Source organism: Mirounga leonina, unplaced genomic scaffold, assembly GCF_011800145.1.
Source record: "Mirounga leonina isolate KUSES-001 unplaced genomic scaffold, KU_Mleo_1.0 Mir_224, whole genome shotgun sequence".
In the NCBI taxonomy this organism is placed as follows: Eukaryota; Metazoa; Chordata; class Mammalia; order Carnivora; family Phocidae; genus Mirounga; species Mirounga leonina.
Window position 1 is genome coordinate 21,351,884 of NW_023270615.1, and position 24,267 is coordinate 21,376,150.

The 24,267-nt window shown below is 39.9% G+C and overlaps 1 protein-coding gene across 2 annotated transcripts in view; it reads right to left on the bottom strand.

Annotated features, from left to right (window-relative positions):
* The window catches only part of MFSD14B (major facilitator superfamily domain containing 14B), a 76,039-nt gene extending 52,284 nt beyond the window's left edge, over positions 1–23,755 (bottom strand). Inside the window, exon 1 of one of the 2 annotated variants that reach the window (XM_035029283.1) lies at positions 23,394–23,562. In XM_035029283.1, coding sequence (XP_034885174.1) covers positions 23,394–23,501 — 108 coding nt within the window. In that variant the 5' untranslated portion in view covers positions 23,502–23,562. Of the gene's footprint in view, positions 1–23,393 lie in introns of both variants that reach the window. The other variant, XM_035029286.1, reaches the window with a different exon arrangement.
* Positions 23,756–24,267: the final 512 nt, after the last annotated feature.

Here is a 24,267-nt window from a genome sequence, read left to right on the forward strand (position 1 = left end):
GATACTAAAGAATTATACTCTTTGTAACATAATGGTATTGAAGTAAGGTGTGTTTTTTAAAGATCCTTATCTCTTAGAGATACACACTAATGCATTTGTTTGTGAACTGACAGCATGTTTGGAATCTGTTTTAAAATCTACAGAAAAAAAAAACTAGAAGCAGTGGCAAAAATGAATTTTAAAAAAGTAAAGTAGCCTATATGCACTTACTAATAATTTCTAGTTATTTGGGTAAAAATTCTGATAGTCACCAACTCCACACTACAAAACAATTGCTTCTGAACACTGGGTGAGCATGTCAATAAATAGCCCAATACTGCTCTTGAATCATTTTATTTATTAAGCATCATGCATACAAGAATCTCAAAAAACTCTGAGAACAGCGCATAGGAAGCATAAGAAGGTAACTCTTATTTCTCATTTGCAGTTTCCAGGGTTTGGTGCTTTTGTAGGCAATAAAGTTCTATTTATGGAGACCACTGGGATAGAGATCCATGTAGTGGCAATGCTGATTAAACATAAAAACAGATACACACTTTAATCTGTGTGATATATTTTAGGACATTATGCTATTTTAACACCTTGCAAAAAAAAAACCAGACAACCTACATTTTGTTTATATATTATATGCTTAGATGTATCAATTAGAAGTTGTTTAACAAGCATCTCTTCTAAAATGCAAACACTTTCTTATTCTCACCTCTACATAAATTACTTTAATTGAACTATCAACTATTCCTAGCCAGTACCAGTGATACATGAGAGAAATGTACTATGACAGGCAGGCAGGCCTTGGTACGGTGGGAACTTAGTGTGGGCAACTGGATATAAGAAGGTGACACAAATAAATCTGCCTTCCTTCCAATTCTTCCTAAGCTCTTGGTGGCCAGGATGCTGATGAAAAAAAAGGATCACAAGTTTCTCCCTTAAGTTATCTGAGCTAATCAGAAAAACTTTAATACAACCTAACCAATTATTTCCAGTTGAGCCTGATCTAGTGCAGCCTCTCTGGATCAGTTCAACGTCTCCTCTCTCCATTTGCCCCTTTATAAATCAGTATGGAACAACCTGAGATGTTTAGATGATAAGTATGTGGTGATGTCTTTATTCACTCATACGACTATCTCTCCTACAGAGGACTGCAATGGCCTCTTAACTCTAACTTGACTTCTCTTCCCTTCCTTCTTCAAATCTTTCTTGATACCATACTCAGAGTGATCATTCTAAAATACCTATGTTTTCCTATGGCACCTGCAGAAGACTGCAAAAACTGAGCTACAATTTCTGAATCTCATTCCTGTGCACATAATCTTTTTGCAATATGTGCTGCCTATGCCATCAAAAGGTAGAGTCTATTTCTCCACTTCCCTGGATCTGGGCAGGCTTAACAACTTGACTCAAACCAAGAGATGTCAAGTGAAGTGACAACATGGACTTCTGAACCAAGGCCTCCAGAGGTCTTCAAGACCACATGCAAATGCCTTCTTGGCACAAGCATATTAAGTCCTCCCTATTCAGGCCACCTAGGCCAACGAGTGAATAGCCATTACCAGCTGCTTGACAGAGGAACAAGGCTGTCTTAGATCACCCAACTCCATCAAGCCTGCAGATGACTACGGAAGCATGAGTAACTCCAAACAAATCCAGTGAAGAACCCCAAGCTGACCCTAGCCCAAAGAATTGTCATAAATGGTTGCTGTTTTATTTTATTTTATTTTTTTTTAAAGATTTTATCCATTTATTCATGAGAGACACAGAGAGAGAGAGAGGCAGAGGGAGAAGCAGGCTCCCAAGGAGCAGGGAGCCCGATGCAGGACTCGATCCCAGGACGCTGGGATCATGACCTGAGCCGAAGGCAGAGGCTTAACCATCTGAGCCACCCAGGAGCCCAATGGTTGCTGTTTTAAAAACACTAAATTTGGGGGTAGTTTCTTATGTAGCAATCATTAAGTGATACAACCGCCCCCCCTTTGCCCTCATGATTAAGTTTAAACTCAAAACTTTCTTGAGATCCCTTTTGTAGTTCTCCAATCTCATCCCACGGTCCACATATAACCATGAAAATCAATAAAGGGAAACCGCCCTAAAATGGAGCCAGAAGGCCCTCGCTCCAGGGTGCAAACTGATGATTTTCCTAGCATACTGAAGTTAGCCGGTAGGTGAATAAAACACATGGTCCCCAGCATTCTGTTTAAAAGACTGTCTGTATACTATGCATCACAGGAAATACTGAAGCACTGAATTTTTTTTTTTTCTAATTTGAGGAATTAACATTGTATTGCCTGAAAGGGAAAACAACTTCTAGACCCAGTCCTGTTAACTAAGCTGACCATAATTCTCTCCCAAAGAGAAGTGACTAGAGGTTTAACATCACTCTAGCTATTCAGAACTGTAATACCCTTTAAAAATAAAAGGTACAGGGCGCCTGGGTGGCTCAGTCGTTAAGCATCTGCCTTCAGCTCAGGTCATGATCCCAGGGTCCTGGGATCGAGTCCCACATCGGGCTCCCTGCTCGGCGGGAAGCCTGCTTCTCCCCCTCCCACTCCCCCTGCTTGTGTTCCTGCTCTCGCTATCTCTCTCTCTGTTAAAATCTTTTAAAAAAATTAAAAAAATAAAATAAAATAAAATAAAAGGTACAAATAGACAATTCAATAATAATAGCTGGAGACTTCCATACCCACTTCTAGTAATGAATAGAACAATTAGAAGATCAACAAGGAAGGAAAGATTTTAGTAACACTACACTAACTAGACCTAACAAACATTTACCTGAACACTCCAACTACAGCAGTATATTCTTCTCATGTGTACACAGAAATATCATAAAACAAGTCTAAATAAATTAAAAGGATTGAAATCGTATAAACTATGTTCTCTTGACCACAATGTAATGAAACTAGAAATCAGTAACATAAAAAATATGGAAAATTTACAAATACGTGGATATTAAACAACAGACACCTAAATAACCATAGGTCAAATAAGAAATCACAAGGAAGATCACAAAACTTTCAGATGAACAAAAATGAAAACACAACATATCAAAGCTTGATGAATGCTGTTAAAGCAGTGCTTACAGGTAAGTTTTTAGCTGTAAATGCCTTATTATAAAAAAAAAAAATCTGCTTTCGATAACCTAACTTTTCACTGTAAGAAACTAGAAAAGCAAATCTAAAGCAAAGCAAGAAAAAGGAAAGAAATAATAAAGGCTTAGAGCAGAAATAAATGCAATACTGAACAGAAAAGCAACAAAGAATCCTCAAACCATCAAAAAATTAACAAATCTTTAGTGAAACTGACTATGAAATATAGAGGGAAGATTTAAATTACTAGAATTGGAAACGAAAGGGAGGTTATAAAGGAGTATTATGAGCAACTGTAGGACAATGGATTGGATAAACTACATGAAATGGGACAAATATCTAGAAGCACCCAATCTACTAAGACTGAATCATGAAGAAATAGAATATCTGAATATACCTAGAACTAGTAAGGGTATTGGATCAGTGATCAAAAACCTCCCAACAAAGAAAAGCCCTGGCCCTCACAGCTTCAATGGTAAATTCTACCAAACATTTAAAGAAGAATTAAAATCAATCACTCTCAATGAAGAGGAGGGAACACTTCCTAAAACATTCTATGAAGAAAGTATTTACCTGTGCCAAAGAAAAAGGTACTACAAGAAAAGACAACTGCAGATTAATTTCCCTTATGCTAACGATACAAAAATCCTTAACACGATACTAGCAAATTAAATTCAGCAGCCTATTAAAAGGGTTCTAATACCATGGCCAAGTGACATTTACTCCTGGAATGTAAGAAAAGTTCACATATGAAAATCAATCAATGGAACACACCACATTAAAATGAAGGGGGGAAAACACATGATCATCTCCACTGATGCAGAAAAAGCATCTGACAAACTTAACAGCCTTTCATGATAAAAAAAAAATCTTTAAAGGGATAGAAGGAAATTATCTCAATATGATAAATGGCACATATGAAAAATCCACACCTAACATCACAGTCAATAGTGAAAGGCTGAAAAAACTTTTCCTTTAAGATCAGGAACAGGGAAAGGATGCCTGCTTTCAACACTTTTATACAACGTAGTACTGGGAGTTCTAGCCACAATAATTACATAAGAAAAAAAAGTATCCAAACTGGAAACGAAGAAGTAAAATCATTTCTGTTTGGGGATGCCATCATCTTACATATAGAAAACCCTAAAGGTTACAAAAAAAACTTTAGAGCTAATAAATGAATTCAGCAAAATTGCAGGACCAAAACAAACAAAAAACCATGCAAGTATCAGTTGCATTTTTTAAAAGATTTTATTTATTTATTTGAGAGACTGACCGCAAGAGCGAGGAAGGGGTGGGGCAGAAGGCTCCCTGCTCAGCAGGGAGCCTGACCCAGGGCTCAATCCCAGGACCCTGACATTATGACCTGAGCCTAAGGCAGCCACTTAACTGACTGAGCCACCCCTCAGTTGCATTTCTATACCCTAACAATGAACAATCCAAAAGGAAATTACAAAAACAATTCCTTTCACAATAGCATCAAAAAGAATAAATTCTCAGGAAAAATGAACCAGGCAGGCAAAATACTTCAACACTGAGAACTACAAAACATTGCTGAAAGGAATTAAGAAGACCAAAAATAAACAGAAAGACATTCCATGTTCAGGAATCAGGAAACTTAATGTTGTCCAGATGTGAATAGCCCTAAATGATCTATGGATTCAATGTCATTCCTACAAAAATCCCAATTACATTTTTTGCAAAAACAGAAAAACCCATTCTAAAATTCACATGGGATCTCAAGGGACCCTGAAATAACAGCCAAACAATCTTACAAAAGAACAAAACTGCAGTACTCACATTTCGTGCTTTCAAAGCATACTACAAAGTCATCAAAACTGTGTGGTACTAGCATAAACCAATGGAATATAATAAGAGAGAGTCCAGAAATAAGCACCTGCCAAATGATTTGCAACAAGAGTGCGAAGACCATTCAGTGGAGAAAGAGTAGTCTCTTCAACACATGGTGCTGGGAACACCGGACATTCATAATATGCAAAATAATAAAGCTGGACCTAACCTCACATCATGTACAAAAAATTAATTCAAAATGGATCAAAGCCCTAAATGTAAAAGGTAAAACTACAAACTCTTAGAAGACAACATAGGAGGAAAATTTCCTGACGTTGGATTTGACAATGCTTTCCTCAATGTCACCAAAAGAACAGGCAACAAAAGAAAAAAACAGATAATCTTATTAATCAAAAAGAAAACCTTTTGTGCATCAAGGGGTCTTATCAACAGAGTGAAAAGGCAACCCACAAAATGGAAGAAAATATTTGCAAATCATATATCCAATGAGGATTACCCAGATTATATATATAAAAAACTCCTACAATTCAAGGACCAAGAAACCAAACTGATTAAAAAATGGGCAAAGGACAAAAAAAACACATGAAAACATGCTCCACATCACTTATCATTAGGAAAATGCAAAGTTAAACAACAAGGATAGTACCTTGTGCTCATTAGGATGGCTATGATTAAAAAGAAAAAATATTTAAAAACCTGAAAACAGCAAGTGTTGTCAAGGATGTAGAGAAACTGGAACCCTTGTGCACTGTTGGTGGTACTGTAAAATGGTACAGCCAATGTGAAAAACAGCATGGGGGTTCCTAAAAAATTAAAAATAGAATTACCAAATATCCAGTAATTCCACTTCTGGGTGCATATCCAAAAGAATTGAAAGCAGGATCTCAAGGAGATATTTGTACACCCATGTTGATACCATCGTTATTTATAGTAGCCAAAAGGTGGAAGCCATCCAAATGTCCACTGACAAATAAATTTATAAACAAAATATAGTATGTGCATACAATGGACTATTATTCAGCCATGAAACAAGGAAATTCTGATAAGCGCTACAACATGGCTAAATATTGATGACATCATGCTAAGTCAAATAAGCCAGTCATACAAGGACAGATACTGTATGATTCTGTTATATGAGATTCAAAGAGACAGAAAGTAGAATGATGGTCATCCGGGAATAGAGAGAAAGGGAAACAGTAAATTATTTTTTAATGGGTACAGAGTTCAGTTTCAAATGATGAAAAGTTCTGGAGATGGACAATGGTAATGGTTGCACAACAATGTTAATGTACTTAAATGTCACTGAACTGTACACTTAAAAATGCCTAAATTGGTGAATTTTGCGTTACGTATATTTTACCACAATTAAAAAAAAAAAAAGGAACTCAAAATAGATCACAGAACTAAAAGGAGGTCCCTTAGTTTCACAATGAGTTTGTATATACGGCACTAATGTCACTATCCATGTAAGAAAAAGTTGATATGTTGAACTCCATTAAAATTAAAAACTTACACTCTGTGAAAAACACTGCTGAAAGAACAAAAAGAAAAGCCATAGAGTCAAAGAAATTATTTGCAAAACTCATACCTGATAAGGGACTTGAATCAAGAGCTCTTACAACTCACTTATAAAATAACAAGTAACCCAATTTAAAAACGGGCAAAGGACTTGTACAAACATTGCTTGAAAGAAGATATACAGGGGCGGGGCACCTGGGTGGCTCAGTCGTTAAGCGTCTGCCTTCGGCTCAGGTCATGATCCCGGGGTCCTGGGATCGAGCCCCGCATCGGGCTCCCTGCTCTGCCAGGAGCCTGCTTCTCCCTCTCCCGCTCCCCCTGCTTGGGTTCCCGCTCTAGCTGTCTCTCTCTCTGTGTCAAATAAATAAATGAAATCTTAAAAAGAAAGAACATATACAAGTGATCAATAAACACATGAAAAGATGTTCAACATCATTAGCCACCAGGGAAATGAATATCAAAACCACAGTGATGTACCACTTCAGAACCACTAGAATGGGTGTAATAAAAAAAATAATAATAACAAGCATTGATGAGGAATTAAATTGGAGCCCTCATACAGAACTGTTGGGAATTTAAAACGGTACAACCACTGTGGAAAACAGTTTGGCAGTTCCTCAAAATGTTCAACAGTTACCATATAATTATCAGCAATTGTACTCCAATACCCAAGATGACTGAAAATATACGTTCATACAGAAACTTGTAAACAAATGTTCATACAACATTATTCACAGTAACCAAGTGTGGAAACAACCCATATGTCTACCAACTGATTGAATAAATAAAGAAAAAGTGGTATATCCATACAATACGGTATTATTCAGCTATAAAAAGAAATAAAGTATAAATTCATGCTACAACATGGAGGAACTTTGAAAACATAATGCTAAGTGAGAAAAGCCAAGAGGAAAGGCAACAACATATAGTATCATTCCGTTTAAGTGAAATGCCCAGACTACACAATTCCAAAGGGAAGGAGCAGCTTAGTGGTCACCAAGGCTTGAGAGCAGGGGAAAATGAAGAGTGACTGCTAATGGGTACTGGGTTTCATTTTGGGGAGACGAACATGTTCTGACAGTGGTGACGGCTGCATAAACTTGTGAATATACTAAAAATTGTACACTGGAATACAGTCAATTTTATGTGAGTATATCTCAATAAAAAAATGCAGTGGTAAAAAAAGAGATGAGAGAAAGACAAACAAAGAGGCTGACTCTGTCTCTTGGCTGCCTCTGGACTTTGCTGATGGTGTGTGAAGGCTGGAACAATGACAGCCACCTTGAGACAAGAAGAGCCAGACAAGTCAATACACAGAAAACACAAAGGACCTGGGTCCTTGATTATACTGCTTACATGCTAAATGAACCAATCCTGAAACTGTCTTTCCATCAGATTTCTTGTTAAATGAGTTAATAAATCCCCTAATTATAAAACAGGGTTGGGGGGGGAGTTCTGAACAGACTCCTAACCAAAACTGACATGGCAAATAACTATATGAGAAGATGCTCAGCATATATCATTTAAAAATGCAAATTAAAACAATGCAATTGCTGGATGGCAGAATTTAAATGCACATTGCTAAGTGAAAAGAAGCAAGTCTGGAAGGCTATATGGTGTATGATTCCAGGTAAAACTACAGAGGTGGTAAACAGATCAGTGGTTGCTAGGGGTGGAAGAGGTAAGGTTAAACAGTTGAAGCACAAAGGACTTTTTCAGGTAGTGAAACTTATGTATAACACTGTAATGGTAGATGATAAGTGGCGCTATGTATTTGTCAAAACCCACAGACTTTCGGAACACAGAGTGAACCTTAGTACATGTTAATTTAAAAAAAAAAAATGTTTAAGAGGGCAGAGAATCTCAGCATGGACTGCAGAATGTGACAAAGAGCTAACTGTATTAAGAATGCATGACTCAGGGAGCCTGGGTGGCTCAGTCATTAAACGTCTGCCTTTGGCTCAGGTCATGATCCCAGGGCCCTGGGATCAAGTCCCACATCGGGCTCCCTGCTCCGCGGGAAGACTGCTTCTCCCTCTCCCACTCCCCCTGTTTGTGTTCCCTCTCTCGCTGTGTCTCTCTCTGTCAAATAAATAAATAGAATCTTTAAAAAAAAAAAAAAAAAAAAAGAATGCATGACTCAACTTCATTGAAAAGAATGGGGGGAAAGTTAGTGATCTAAATAACATTAGGAATGAGTAGTCTGCAAGACTGAAGGCAAAAGGAACCTCACATAAGCACTGTACTCTAATTGATAAATATGTTCCCCACAATGGTACAGACAACAATTCTGAAACCAGTGTCCTGGAACTGAACAATTAAGTAAACGGATGACAAATGGTGGGAGTTACTTTTTTCACCGCCCCAGTGGAAGGTTATAAATAAACAAGGGGGGAGAGACAGAATGAGCCATGTGCTAACAGATTAGATTTGGGTATCATTATGACCTCATTCTAGCTTTACAATGATACAGGCGACCACATATAGAAATATTTATAGATATATGTATATACACAGGCTAATATACACACATATATTTTCCTTGACCTGTCACCTGAGAACCTAAAAGTAATGACACCGTGGCAGCCCAACAGCACTTTAAGTATCTGGTACCCAGGTCTTGGTTTCAAATACAATTTTCCAACAAAAGGAGCCAGGGCTCCTTGGAGAAATGGCTAATTCTAGGACTAAGGCAGGAAATATACAAGAGGAACCTGGAGCATCTTGTAGTGCCAGAATATAAGTGCTAAAACAATAACAACAAAAAACAACAAATAAACAAAACCTAACACAGTGACAAAAACATGGGGATATGTCAAAGAACTCCCAATGGCTAAAGCTGGAACAATATGAACAAAGCAGTACTGGATTATAACCAAATTATAAAATAAATATTTCTAAGTTTATACTAATAAGATGATGTAGTAAACAAAAGGGGGAGAACAGACAAATCTCCTATGCAGAGGAATTCCAAATAATTTACATAGGTTCTTTGTACTCAAGAAAGTGAAGCATAACTTCCCATTCTTCAAATGTGGGCTGCACATACTCTTCCAAAGAGCACAGTATAGGAAGAGGGGGAAAAGAGTAACTTTATAAAGAAAGGTGACAAACATCAACAGTGATTTGTATCCTTGATTTGATGTAATGAAAATGGCACTTCACTTTTGTGGGCTTCCTCCCCCAAACCCATAATCTCACCCTAATATTGAGGAAAACATTAGATGAATCCCACCTGAGGGACATTCTACAAAATATCTAACCAGGATTCATGAAAATTGTGAAGGTCATCAAAAACAAGGAAAGTCAGAGAAACTATCACAGCCCAGAAGAACCTAAGGAGACATGACAACTAAATGTAAAGAAATACTGGAACAGAAAACGGGCATTCAGTAAAAACCAGCAAAATGTGAATAAAGTGTAGACTTTAGATGATGGTAAAGTATGGATACTGGTTCATTAATTTTGACAAATATACCATACTAATATAAGATGCTAATAATAGAAGGAAACGGGTGTGGGGTTTATGAAACCTCTCTATACAATCTCTGCAATTGTTCTGTAAGTCTAAACTACCCTAAAATAAAGTTTTATTTATTTATTTTTTTTTTAAAGATTTTATTTATCTGTCAGAGAGAGAGAGCACAAGCAGGGGGAGCGGCAGGCAGAGGGAGAAGCTGACTCCCTGCCAAGCGGGGAGCCCGATGCGGGGCTCAATCCTAGGACCCTGGGATCATGACTAGCCGAATGCAGACACTTAACTGACTGAGTCACCCAGACGCCCCTAAAATAAAGTTTTAAAAAATAAATGGACAAGAATATCAAAAACACATCCTGAAGGAGGAAAGTAAAGAGTATGGGAAACACTACAGCAGGGGCTGGCTAACTATAGCCCACAGTCTAAATCTACCACCAGTTTTTGTAAATTGTTCTACTGAAATTCAGCAGTGCTCATTCATGTATGTATGTCTACGGCTGCTTTTTTTTTTTTTTTTAAGATTTTATTTATTTTTTGACAGAGAAAGAGATAGTGAGAGAGGGAACACAAGCAGGGGAGGGGGAGTGGGAGAGGGAGAAGCAGGCTTCCCGCGGATCAGGGAGCCCGATGCGGGGCTCGATCCCAGGACCCCGGGATCATGACCTGAGCGGAAGGCAGACACTTAATGATGGAGCCACCCAGGCGCCCCGGTTCATTCCTATTTTAAGTCATTGAATTATCCTGGTCAAGTTGGCTTGTTAAGATTCAACTTCTGGACCTGAAGAGTTCTCAAGCCTGCAGTGTCAGAAGGTGACTACAGTCTCTTTATGCACACAGTTGCTGAAACATTAACACCGTTGGGAATTTATTAGCAAATGTCTTGGATGGTATGGGAAGTCAACTTTTTCTGTCACAAAAGCCTGTTATATTCGGAGTTCAGGGTACATTTAGAGGAATACTATTAAGATCCTTGCCTTCGAGAAGTGTTGTGTAGTATAGGAGACTAGTTGTATGTGGAAAAAAGGCTACAGGGATTTGGTAGGGAAGGACCCGCCTCTGCTCAGGGTAGTTAAGGAATGTCAGCAGCTTCTCAGATATTTTATCGGGTTACTGATATCTATGAACACCCCTTTGTATTCCACTTACTCACACTGGGGCCAGCAAACATTTTTCTGTTAAGGATCTGATGGAGTAGGGCGCCTGGGTGGCTCAGTTGTTAAGCGTCTGCCTTTGACTCAGGTCAAGATCCCAGAGTCCTGGGATCGAGCCCCGCATCAGGTTCTCTGCTCAGGCAGGAAGCCTGCTTCTCCCTCTTCCACTCCCCCTGCTTGTGTTCCTTCTCTCGCTGTGCCTCTCTCTGTCAAATAAATAAATAAAATCTTTAAAAAAAAATAAAAAAAAGGAATGAACCACATGACCACATTATGGCCAGGGAGATATGAGGGGAAATATGTGGGAGGGTTTATGGACTTTCCTTCATTCTTCTAGGGACAATATCAAAACATTACTGTTTCCAGTGTGACGGCACTGTTGTGTAAGCATGTGATACTTAGCAACGTCAGCCAACTTGAGACCATATGTGGTCAATCCTAAAGACCAAAAACTAGCACCCTGGGAAGAGCAGAGCATATGAATGTAATGAGCCCACTAGGTCTTTGGTGATATTAAACTGCTAAAATAAGCACACAATTCCTGTATTTCCTATTATGTGCAATAAAAATTCCCTTTATCATCAAGTGTATCATTACACCATGAACAATGTTAAGCTATTAAAAATGAAATATTTGAGTTTGATTTTTATGGATAAGCTAAGCAACTAAGGCTGTAACTGTAAACTGTTGGCTCCATTGTACTTCTAAGCAGAAAAATTATTTTAAAATACATTTTAATTGAAAACTGGTACTCCACAGTTGGAATGTACTGCCATAAGATTCAAAGTCATCTCAGCAGTACTACTGAAGACATTTATGAGAAGTATGTTTCACTATAAGCTCTTAGTATTTTAATAATTCAGACATTTAATACTTCTTGCCTACATCATTTGTATTTATCTGGTTAGTAAAATGCTCCATCAACAATAAATTCTTTATCAGAAATCTTTTAAAATATAAACACAAAGATGAAAAACACAAATAGTTTTAAAACAAATAAAGGATTATACCTGAAAGTTTTGCTTTCATCCTCCTAATACTGGAATGCCAGTAGGAAAAACAATTTTACGGCTTCTTTAGATGAAATAACTTTTCCATAAAAATTATGAAAATTTTCTCAGCACTGCATTAAATAGTTGAATAAATGCAATGACTATGATGTTGGAGAGATTAAGCATTCATTAAACATTTGTAAGATAACTGCTTCTAACTCAACTTTTCAAACTCTATAATTTACCAACCACCACCCGACTTAAAGCAAACCAAGATGCCAAGGACTGCTTTTGTAAATATTTCTATTTCTATCAATCTTCTTTAAGAATGAAAATATTCGGGGCGCCTGGGTGGCTCAGTCGTTAAGCGTCTGCCTTCGGCTCAGGTCATGGTCCCAGGGTCCTGGGATCGAGCCCCACGTCGGGCTCCCTGCTCCACGGGAAGCCTGCTTCTCCCTCTCCCGCTCCCCCTGCTTGTGTTCCCTCTCTCGCTGTGTCTCTCTCTGTCAAATAAATAAAAATCTAAAAAAAAAAAAAAAGAATGAAAATATTCAATTCCAAGTGGTTAATTTACTCAACATATGTTTGTTGAGTCCCATTATGTCAGTTAGATGCTGGGGGCAATGGTATCAACAGAGGATACTATCCCTGTTCCTGTTTCATGGAATATAAAATTTTAAATGGAAATAAACACTCTAAAGAACAAGGACACAGGTTAGGGACGGTCTACCACAAAAGATCCTAAGCTATACTTAGGCAAAAACTATCCTACAGTAGCAGCAGAAGCAACAACAGATACCATGCCAAGACCTGATGAAAGCCTATCACAGATCCTACCATTTTATCTTCACTGAATTCTTTGAGATAGAAACTATTATTATTCCCATTTTGTGGGTGACAAAACTCAGATGCAGAGAATTCAAGTAACTTGCTCATCTTGCAGTTACTAAGTGCCTAAGCTGGTATTCCATCCAGACAATCACTTACCTCCAGAGTGTACGTGACTAACCACTGTACTACTTACACTACTTACTCCTTTCTTAGAGCCCAAAGTTCTCTACAAACAGAATCAGCACATACGTATGACAGGTAGCCTGGACTGCAGCAACCTAAGTAATAGGTGACAGGAGCCAAATGCAGACAGTTCTTCAGGTGAAGTGCAGCCCTTTACTCACCCACCACCCCCACTTTCCCACACTAAGGAGTCTGGCCTGGCTAGTGTGTATCTGGGCAAAACAACAATCTCCACTAAACCCCTCACTTGCTTTATCAACGTGACCTGAAAACATCAAATGAACTAGAGCATCTGGCTTTCGTCCATCAGGTCATCTGCCTTCAACTGGAAAAAGGTAAGGTTGAAAGCTACTCCCGTTTGTCCCAAACATGATCCCCAACTCAAAGATCACAGTACACAGAAAACATCAGTGAGCTGCCAACATGGGAGCAGAAGAGACAGAGGCTGTCATATACACCAGCAGACTAGAACTGAGTTTCCACAAATAAACCCATACATCTATGTCCTGCTGATTTTTGGCAAAAGTGCCAAATCCATTCAAAAGGGAAAGAACAGTTTCCTCAACAAATGAGGCAGAGACAACTGAATTTCCTCATATAAAGAATGAAGCTGGAACTCTACCTCACCCCATATACAAAAGTTAACTCAGACCAGATAAATGATCTAAGCTAAAACCACAAAGCTCCTGGAAGAAAACAGAGGTAAATCTTGGATTTAGTCATAGATTCTTAGACATGACTCAAAGGAACAAAAAGAAACAAGCAACAAAAGAAAAAGTAGATATTGGGCCTCATCAAAATCAGAAACTTTTAAAATGAACCAAAACCCTAAATGTAAGACATAAAACTCTTACAAAATGACAAAAGGGGAAAGCTTCATAACACTGGATTTGACAATGATATCTTGATATGACACCAAAAAACAAAGACAACAAAAGTAAAAACAGGTAAGCTGGATGTTACCAAAATTTAAAACTTCTGCACATCAAAGGATACAATCAACAGATGAAAAGGCAACCTCTGGAGAAAATATTTGCAATGCATTATCTGATAAGAAGGTAATTTCCAGAATTTATCAAGAACCTCTACAACTCAAAATAACAACAACAACCCAATTTGAAAATGAGCAAAGGACTATCATTTCTCTGAAGAAGATATACAGATGTCCAATAAACATATGAAAAGATGCTCAAAATCACTAATCATTAGTGAAATGCGAAATCAAAATGAGATATCCCTCCACACTCATCAGGATGGTTACTCTCCAAAACAAAACAAAAACCAGAAAATGACAGGTGTGGTGAGGATGTAAAGATACTGGAACCCTTGTGTAATGTTGGTAGGAATTTAAAATGGTGCAGCCACAAAGGGAAACAGCATGGCGGTGCCTCAAAAATTAAAAATGGAATTATCCAATGATCCAGTGATTCCACTTCTGGGTAGGTATCCAAAAGAATTGAAAGCAGGCTCTCAAAGAGATATTTATTTGTACAATCATGTTCACAAAGGCATTATTTGCAATAGTAAAACAAACAAACCCAGAAACAATGAAATACTCAACCGATAAATGGAGAAACAAAATGTGGTATATACATAAAATGGAATACTATTCAGTCTTGAAGGAAATTCTGAGGCACACTACACGTCTTCAACAATCTTAAAGACAACATATTTCAACATGTGTCAACAACAACATTGAGGACATTATGCTGATGGTCACAACAAGACTATGATTCCACTTATATGAGGTATCTAGAGTAGTCAAACTTACAGAAACTAAAAGCACAAAGGTGGTTATTAGGGAACAGGGGACAGGGTAAAGTCTGTGTGATGGATGTAAAGGCTTAGTTTTACAAACTGAAAAAGTTCTAGAGATTGGTTTCTATATATGTTAATATATTTAACACTACTAAACTGCATGCTAAAAAATGGTTAAGGGGTTGGGGCACCTGGGTGGCTCAGGTGGTTAAGTGTCTGCCTTTGGCTCGGATCATGATCCCGGGGTCCTAGGATCGAGCCCCATGTTGGGCTCCCTGCTCAGTGTGGAGTCTGCTTCTCCCTCTCCCTCCCCCTCCACCTGCTCGTGCTCTCTCACTCACTCTCTCAAATAAATAAATAAATAATCTTAAAAAAAAAAAAAAGGTAAAGGGGTGCCTGGTTGGCCCAGTGATTTAAGCATCCAACTCTTGATCTCAGCTCAGGTCTTGATCTCAGAGTTGTGAGTTCAAGCCCCATACTGGGCCCAGCATGGAGCCCACTTAAAAAAAAGGGCACCTGGGTGGGCACCTGGGTGGCTCAGACGGTTAAGCGTCTGCCTTCGGCTTGGGTCATGATCCTAGGGTTCTAGGATCAAGCCCCGCATCCGGCTCCCTGCTGAGCAGGGAGTCTGCTTCTCCCTCTCCCTCTGCCTGCTGCTTCCCTTGCTTGTACTCCCTCTCTCTCTCTCTCTCTGTCAAAAATAAATAAAATCTTTAAAAAAAAAAAGGTTAAAATAGTCAATTCTGTGTTACGTGTATTATATCACAATGTTAGGAATTTCTTAACTATATTTCTATATACTGGCAACAAACAATTATGAATCTGAATTTTTTAAGAGTTCACATTTTTAATACATTTACACTATTATGTACAATAGCATCAAAAAATATGAAATAGGGTATAATCTGACAAATGATGTGAAAGACCTATATACTGAAAACTACAAAATAAAGGTGGGAGATTTAAAAGAAGATCTAAAATAAATGGAGCAGTACCTCCTTCATGGATGAGGAGACTCCATGTTGTCTTCAATTCTTCCCAAACTGATCTTCAGAGTCAACACAATCCCAATGAAAATATAAGCAGGGTTTTTTGTTATTTTTGTAAAAGTCGACAATCTGATTCTGTAGTTCTAATATGCAAAGGACCCAGAATAGCCAAAACATTTTTTTCCCTTTTTTTATTATTTATTATTATTTTTAATGTTTTTATTGTTATGTTAATCACCATACATTACATCATTAGTTTTAGATGTAGTGTTCCATGATTGTTTGTGCATAACACCCAGTGCTCCATGCAGAACGTGCCCTCCTCAATACCCATCACCAGGCTAACCCATCCTCCCACCTCCCTCCCCTCTAGAATCCTCAGTTTGTTTTTCAGAGTCCATCGTCTCTCATGGTTCGTCCACCCCTCCAATTTCCCCCGCTTCATTCTTCCCCTCCCGCTACCTTCTTCTTCTTTTTTTTTTTTTCTTAACATATATTGCATTATTTGTTTCAGAGGTACAGAACTGAGATTCAACAGTCTTGCACAATTCACAGCGCTTACCAGAGCACATACCCTCCCCAGTGTCTATCACCCAGTCACCCCATCCCTCCCACCCCACCCCCCAGTCCAGCAACCCTCAGTTTGTTTCCTGCGATTAAGAATTCCTCATATCAGTGAGGTCATATGATACATGTCTTTCTCTGTTTGACTTATTTCGCTCAGCATAATACCCTCCAGTTCCATCCATGTCATTGCAAATGGCAAGATCTCATTCCTTTTGATGGCTGCATAATATTCCATTGTGTATATATACCAGATCTTCTTTATCCATTCATCTGTTGATGGACATCTTTAGCCAAAACATTTTTAAAAGAAAACAAAGTTGGAAGCCTAACACTATTTGTTTCAAGTATTATGTACCTACAGTAATAAGGATTAAGTGGTATTGATATAAAGACAAATAGATGAAACAGAGAATCCAGAATAGACTGACACATATGGACAACTGAAACTGAATTTCGACTAAAATGCAAAGACAATTTAGTGAAAAAAAGTCTTTTCAGGGGGCGTGGGTGGCTCAGTTGGTTAAGCACTGGACTCTTAGTTTTGGCTCAGGTCATGATCTTGGGCTTGAGCCCCACATCAGGTTCTGTGCTCAGCGCTGAATCTGCTTGACATTCTCTCTCTCTCCCTCTCTCTGCCCCTCCCCCCCACATTCTCTCTTTCAAATAAATAAAATCTTAAAAAAAAAAGTCTTTTCAACAAATCATGCATCAATTATCCATACACAAAAAACAAATTTCCACCCACACTTTGCACCATATTATAAACTAATTCAAAATGGTCATAAACCTAATTGTAAAATCTAAAAAACTTCTAAAAACAGAGAAGGAAATCCTTGTGATAATGAGTTAGGCAAGCATTTCTTAGATGTAAAACCAAAAACTATCCATAAAAAAAACAAATTAATAAATTAAATTTCATGAAAATTAAAAACTGTTCTTCTAAAAGCACAGCTTGGAAGAAAATATTTGCAAAGCATGTATCTGATAAAGGACTTCCATCCCAAATATATAAAGAACTCTCAAAAATCAATTTTAAGATGATAAACAACCTAACAACAACAACAACAAAAATAGGCAAGACTTGAGCAGACACTTCACCAAGAAGATATAAAGATGGCAAATAAATTTATGGAGAGATGTTGAACATCATTAGCCACAGGGACATGCAAATTAAAAACACAGTAAGATACCACTACTACAGATCTATTACAAGGGCTAAAACTAAGTTTTGAGGATGTAGATGAGGTGGAACTCTCACAGTGCTAGTGACAATGTAAAACTGAACGATAACTTTAAAGAACAGTTTGGCAGTTTTCTTAAAAAGTTAAACAATACACGTACCCTATGATTCAGCCATTCCACTCTGATAAAAGTATATCCCACACAAAGACTGGTAGACAAATGCTCATAGCAACTTTATTTATATTGGCCAAAACTTGGTGATAAACCAAATGTTCATCAATGCAGAATGGACAAATTGTGGTACACCCCTGCAGCGGAGTACTACTCAGCAACAAAAGAAGAATGCACTGATTTATATACTATATGGATAAATCTCAAAATAACTTATGCTGAGGAAAAATAAAGTCAAACCAAAAAGAGTATATGCTAAAAAATTAAAAGTAATATAAAGTGACAGAAAGTAGATAAATGCTTGCCTAGGGAGTAGGTGGAGAGAGAGGATGTAAAAATGGGCACAAGGAAACTTCTGGGAGTGATGGATATATTCACTATCTTGATTGTGGTAATGATTTCACAAGTGTATACACATGTCAAAACACAAACCTGTACACTCTAAATATAGTTTTTACTATGTCAATTTTATTTCAATAAAGCTATTTTAGAACTATAAGCAAATATAGAACTATGTATTAAAAAGTCAGGCAGCTAGAAAGAAGTTGACATAATTCACAGATATTATATGTTTTAGCAGGTTATTTATTACAGTTGATTACAGGGATTAATGTCAAATTTCTCTCCAATTCTCATACAACAATGCCCTTACTATGCCACAACCTATTTCTCCAAGGGACATCTCAGACTTTGTAGCCCATTTGTGAGAAGGCTCTATGAAAAGGCTCTATGAGACTGGAAGGGAGGGAGGGAGGCAAAGAGGAAGAGTGGGGAAGAGGGGAACACATACAAAAAAGAGAGTAAGAATAAAAAGATGCTTCCGTCATGTAATAAAGCCTATTTATCTCATACATATAGTTTACACCATCCTTAACAATGAAAAAGATGTATTTCTGTTATGAAGAGAAAGTTGTGAACTTTCACCACTGCTACCGAACCTTTTCCTGGATATTCTAGTTCATATAACACAGAAATACAGACGACGCAAAATTATCCCCATTTGCAAAACTGATGATTACCCAGAATACACTGGAGAATTATTATTTTTTTTTTTAAAGATGAGGTTGAAAATTACCAATGTCAGCAATAAAAACAGTAAGGATCTTATAGCAGTTTAAAAAAGCCTAAGAGGCTATTACAACTTTATGCCAGTTAATTTGAAGGTGAAATGGACAAATTCCTAAGAAAATACAACTTACTAAAACAGAAAAAAAAGAAAATCAAATAGAAAACCTTGATTGTTCGGGCGCCTGGGTGACTCAGTCGTTAAGCGTCTGCCTTCGGCTCAGGTCATGATACCAGGGTCCTGGGATCGAGCCCTGCATTGGGCTCCCTGCTCAGCCAGGAGCCTGCTTCTAACCCTCTCCCGCTCCCCCTGCTTGTGTTCCCTCTCTCTGTGTGTCTCTCTCTGTCAAATAAATAAAATCTTTAAATAAAAAAAAAAAAAGAAAAAGAAAACCTCGACTGTTATACAACTACATTACCCCAGCCTAAAAACCATTAAGTTCTAAAATTATCTTACCATACACAAAATCTTCAGAGAAAAGAAGAAACCAGAACTACCAAACATTTTTTTTTTTTAAGATTTTATTTATTTTTTGACAGAGACAGAGACAGTGAGAGAGGGAACACAAGCAGGGGAAGCCGGAGAGGGAGAAGCAGGCTCCCCGCTGATCAGAGAGCCCGATGCAGGGCTCAATCCCAGGACCCTGAGATTATGACTGAGCCGAAGGCAGACGCTTAATGACTGAGCCACCCAGGTCTCCCCCTCAACTTGTTTTATAAGGCCAAAGCATATTATATAAATGATAAGAGGGAAAAAAAAGGTAAAAGACAAGGTTGTCATTAATAAGCCAAAAAAACTGGCTTAAAGCTACACTGAATGACTTCTTTCTTTATTAATATTTATTGATCATCCCCAAAAGACTATTTCAGATTAAAAGATACACAGCTGTAGTCCCTACCTTCAAAGACTTAATCTAGTAAGAAAAATGGTGGAAAAGGATGCTCAAATATCCTAAGAAGCAAGGTCTACAAAATCCTGCCTATGCCAGGCCTAAGAACAACACAACAGCAAGGATAAGCCTGTGTTATGACAAAGGCTAGCCGTGATGACAGTGAGCTGACTAGAAATTTGCATAATTCTAAATATGAAACATAATAAATGTTTCGATGAAAGCACCACCAATTGGCTTTTCTAAATTGCAGTATATCAAATGCTCACAAATGCTTTCAGTTTCTCCCCTTATCTGCTAGAATTTACTTGAGAAGTTGCTATGCCAATGTCCCAGTACTATTTTATTATTGAAATGATCATACTGGTCCCTAACAGTGTCAAGAAAGAATTGAAAGCTTATAGTTCATTTTCCCTAATATGTGCCTAGACCCTCTTTTATGTCTATAAACATAACAGAGTCATTTTAGCATTTTTTTTTTCTGAAGCTACTCTTCAGTATTATTTCCATTTTGCCTACATAATAAATAATATTCTTGTTCTCAAAAATCAGAATTAAAATTAGCCTTTACGGAAAACCCTCTGAAACAGTCTTAGGAAAATCAACTTAAGAGACATCAAATGTCACCAGAACAACAATGATCATGAGAGGCCTTATATCAGGGCTCTTAACCCGTTACCGAGCATTGGCTTCTGGGAGTCCAAAAACATCCTGAAATAGTATGCTAAACTTAGTTGTGTTTTCTTTGCAGCAAATCCTTAATTTTCATCAGATGCTCACAGGTAAATGATGCCAAAAAAAACCAAAACCAAAACCAAAACACAACAACAACAACAACAAAAACCTTTCCCCTTACCTGGTTATGAAGGTTAAGTATGATGGAAAACATACATTTAATGATAATGCAAACAATTCTGATGAAACATCTCAAGTTGTTTGCACACACAGTTAGGGAAGGAAAGAGGAAAGAGGAAATAATAAAACAAGAACTTACTTGCTAAACACACATCCCTTTTCTACAAGGCTATGATCCCTTGAAGTAAATACTTGATTCCCTTCTATTACTCAGATCAATACATCTCTCTGCCAATCTCTTTCAGGTCAATACATCTCTTTGCCAAACAAGGTTGAAAAGCTGCCAGCAGGTTCCCTGTGTATGGGCAGTTTTCCCTGTAATTATTAGCATCTAAGAACCTGAAACCATGAGTATCACTGGACTCAAGCTATAAGGAAATTCCAATACATGAAAATGAAATCAAGTCACAGAGGCTACAGAACATAGCTCCTGGGAAGTGATACTAGACAGAAAGTGCAAGCAGGAAAGACGCATAATTTTGGGGTACCGGCATACAACATGAACCCGTATGATTAAAGGCATTCACTTGCTTTCCCAGCCACCACACACTCCAAAAAGCACCAGTGTCTGAACTGTGCCACCTGCCCATGCTAGGGTCACTCACTAAGTACAGCAAGCATCAGAAAACTCAAGTCAGTTTCACAGCAGTTTATCAGTACTGACTCATGGACCCTCAGAGACAAGGGAAGACTGAGCAGGACTGTACTTGTGCCAAACTAGGTTAGCATCAGGGTCCACAGGAGAAGGAAACAGGGAATAAAGAGTCTAAGTTTCCTTGGGTAAACATCCCTCAAAAGTTCTAGCTCTAAGCGCATAAAATTAGCAACTTTAATTTTTAGTGAATAACTGACAGGGATCACCTATACACTCTGGCCAATCATTCATGCCAAAAATATTGAGAACTAATAACAGCTAATATTTATTGAGAACTTACTAGGTGCAAGGTTGCAGTAACCCTCACAATCCTCTGTGGTAAATACTATTATTAATTCAGAGATATTATGTAACTTGCCCAAAGTTATGTAGGTAATAAAAGGTGGGAACTGGGATTCCGAGCATGCTCACCTAATCACTATGCTATAATGCTTCAACCTGCCAGGTTATTTTTTCTATCCTATAAACCAAGGCGAGCCAATGAAAAAATTTAAGGACAGCAGTAATTATATTTACATGTTAGATCACACTGATCAACATTGTGGACAGCAGACCAATGGTGAAGTAAGCGAGGGTCCCAAAAGATAAGTCAAAATCTAAGTCAAAATGCTAAGGAAATGAACCATAGAGATGCAGAGAATAAAAACCTAAAATCTTTGCCCGGTAAAATTAGCTAGACTTAGGAATGTACTGGATGTTGTAAGCATGGCAAGGAATGAAGGAGGCTACCTCTCATGTTACTGGTATGGCGTCTGGTTAGTAATTATGGTCTATCAATTCAAAGACAGGAGGAGGACCTGGCAGTTTGGTTTAGTTTAGAGGAGGAGGAAGATGACAAGTCTACTTTTTAAATAATCAAAAACAAAACGAGAAAAACTTATTCTCTTATCTTCCCCACTGAAGATAAAATTCCCTTTACGGAAATCTTATCTTTGAAATGAGGAATTCCTGGGGCACCTGGGTTGCTCAGATGGTTAAGCGTCTGCCTTCGGCTCAGCTCATGACCCCACAGTCCTGGGATCAAGCCCCACATCGGGCTCCCGGCTCAGCGCGGAGCCTGCTTCTCCCTCTCCCTCTCTCCCTGCTCATGCTCTCTCTGTGTGTCTCAAATGAATAAATAAGATCTTAAAAAAAAAAAAAAAAACTCCTAATGCTTTTTTAAAAATTAGAACTCACTTGAGCAAGGAGGGTCCTTCCACATTACTAAGCTCTCCTGCCACAGGTGAGGCACTGAGTGGCAGGGTTGTGTCGGGACCTTGCCTAGCCAAGAACCTGAAGGTTCTTCAGTGGAGAACCTTCCTTGGTTCTCGGAACCAAGACTAGAAACCAGCTCTTCTGGCTCCATTCTACTTACTGCTCCTTCTACTTCACCCACCCGCCAAATTCTACTAATGGGGACTCACATCACCAAGGAATAATCATGTAGTATTTTTTAAAAGCAATATAGACACGTAAGCTAAAATGCGAAGCTGACTGCATACACTTTTCCTAAAATTTCTAGTTTTCTTTGCGTTAGTTTCTACTCACTGTAACGTTTCTGTATTTCCTGTCCTAAATAGACCAAAAAAAAACCTCTTTAAGAAAGGACTGGCCCTCTCTGCTTAGTATTCCACCACAACAAACCAAAGCGCCACTGACAAGGCCTGTTCTGCCGAATCCGCGCCAATTAAGTCAGGGCTTCGCAAGCCACCCGAGCCTGGCGTACAACCGGAGCGCGAGACCGGCCTATACGCGTTCCGCAGCCGGGCCCTGGCACCCCCAGCTTGCTCCGAGATCCTGCGCTCCGACGGCACGGCCGCCGGGAGAAGGAAGCAGCGGCTGGGGTGCTGCCCAGCCTCCACCGCCAACTTCCCGGTTGAGGCCCCCACACATCCCTGCAGGCTCGGCCAGAAACTGCACCACGGAAATGGTATCGCCAGTCCCACGTCTGGAAATTCTTGAACAACTCAACTACTTCTCCTCGGGGCCCGGTGTCTGGCGCTGTTTGAAACAATAAGCCCCTCGAGTTCTGTCTGGAGAGCAGCGGCGCTAGCAAAGCCCAGGGAGGAATCCAAGGGCTGACCCCGGAAAGGACCGGCTTCCCGAGGGCCGGAGCCAACGCCCCACGTCTCCCCAAACCCCCGGGGCCGCAGGCGCCGGCCCGGCCCCGCCCAGCCTCCCCCGACCCCGGCCTCGGGCTCAGCACCGCGGCCGGGACCCGCACCCGCGCTCACCGAGACGCAGCCGGCGGCCTGCGCGCCCGGGCGCTTCTCTGGCATGGCTCCCGCCGCGGGCTCCGACACCGCCTTGTTCTCTGGCTCCGGCGGCGGCTCCGCGCTCATGCCGCGGCCATGCCCGCGCCGGCTCGGGACGCTCCGGGACGACGGCGACGCCGCTGACGCGGCGGCGGGGCCCGCGCCCTCATGGGCTCCGCGGCCCGCGGCGGCCTGCGGGTCGGGCGGCGGCGCCAGCGGCGACGCCGAGAGCTGGAAGGGCGGCTGGGGCTGGAGTCGCTGACGAGGCGAAGAAGGGAGCGCAGGTGCAGAAGCCACCGGCCGCACCCGCCGCAACGACCGCGGCTCTCGCGGCTGCCCCGGACGGTCAAGAGGCTCCGCCCGCCCCGCGCCTCAGCTCCCGCCTCAAGCTCCCGCCCGCACCCGAGGCCTCCAGCAGCGCCCCGCCCACCCCGGGCCCCGCCTCCGCGTCTCCGGAGCCGCCGGGGCGCCAGGCCCCCGCCGCGCGCCGGAAGTACGTCATCTCCCAGGACCTCCCCAGCCGTTCTGTTTCCTGAGACGCCGCCCGCTGGGGCAAACCGAAGGGTATGAGCCGATTACTCAGCAGCGGAGCTTCGTGTGAGAAGTAGGAATAATAGCCTGCTCCGGGTATGGTGATGATGTGCAGAAGCAAACTACCCTAATCTGGGCTTCATGAATGCTGCTATCGTGGTTACTGGCCCTAAAGGACCTTGTGAGATACCACATCCTGTTTTGCAGTTGCCAACCCAAGCTTCGAAAGGAAAGTGACTTGGTAGTTACAAAGCTAAGGTCACAAACAGGACTGTTGCACCAATTTGGAGTACAAATATAGTCAGAATATTTTTTTCTGCTA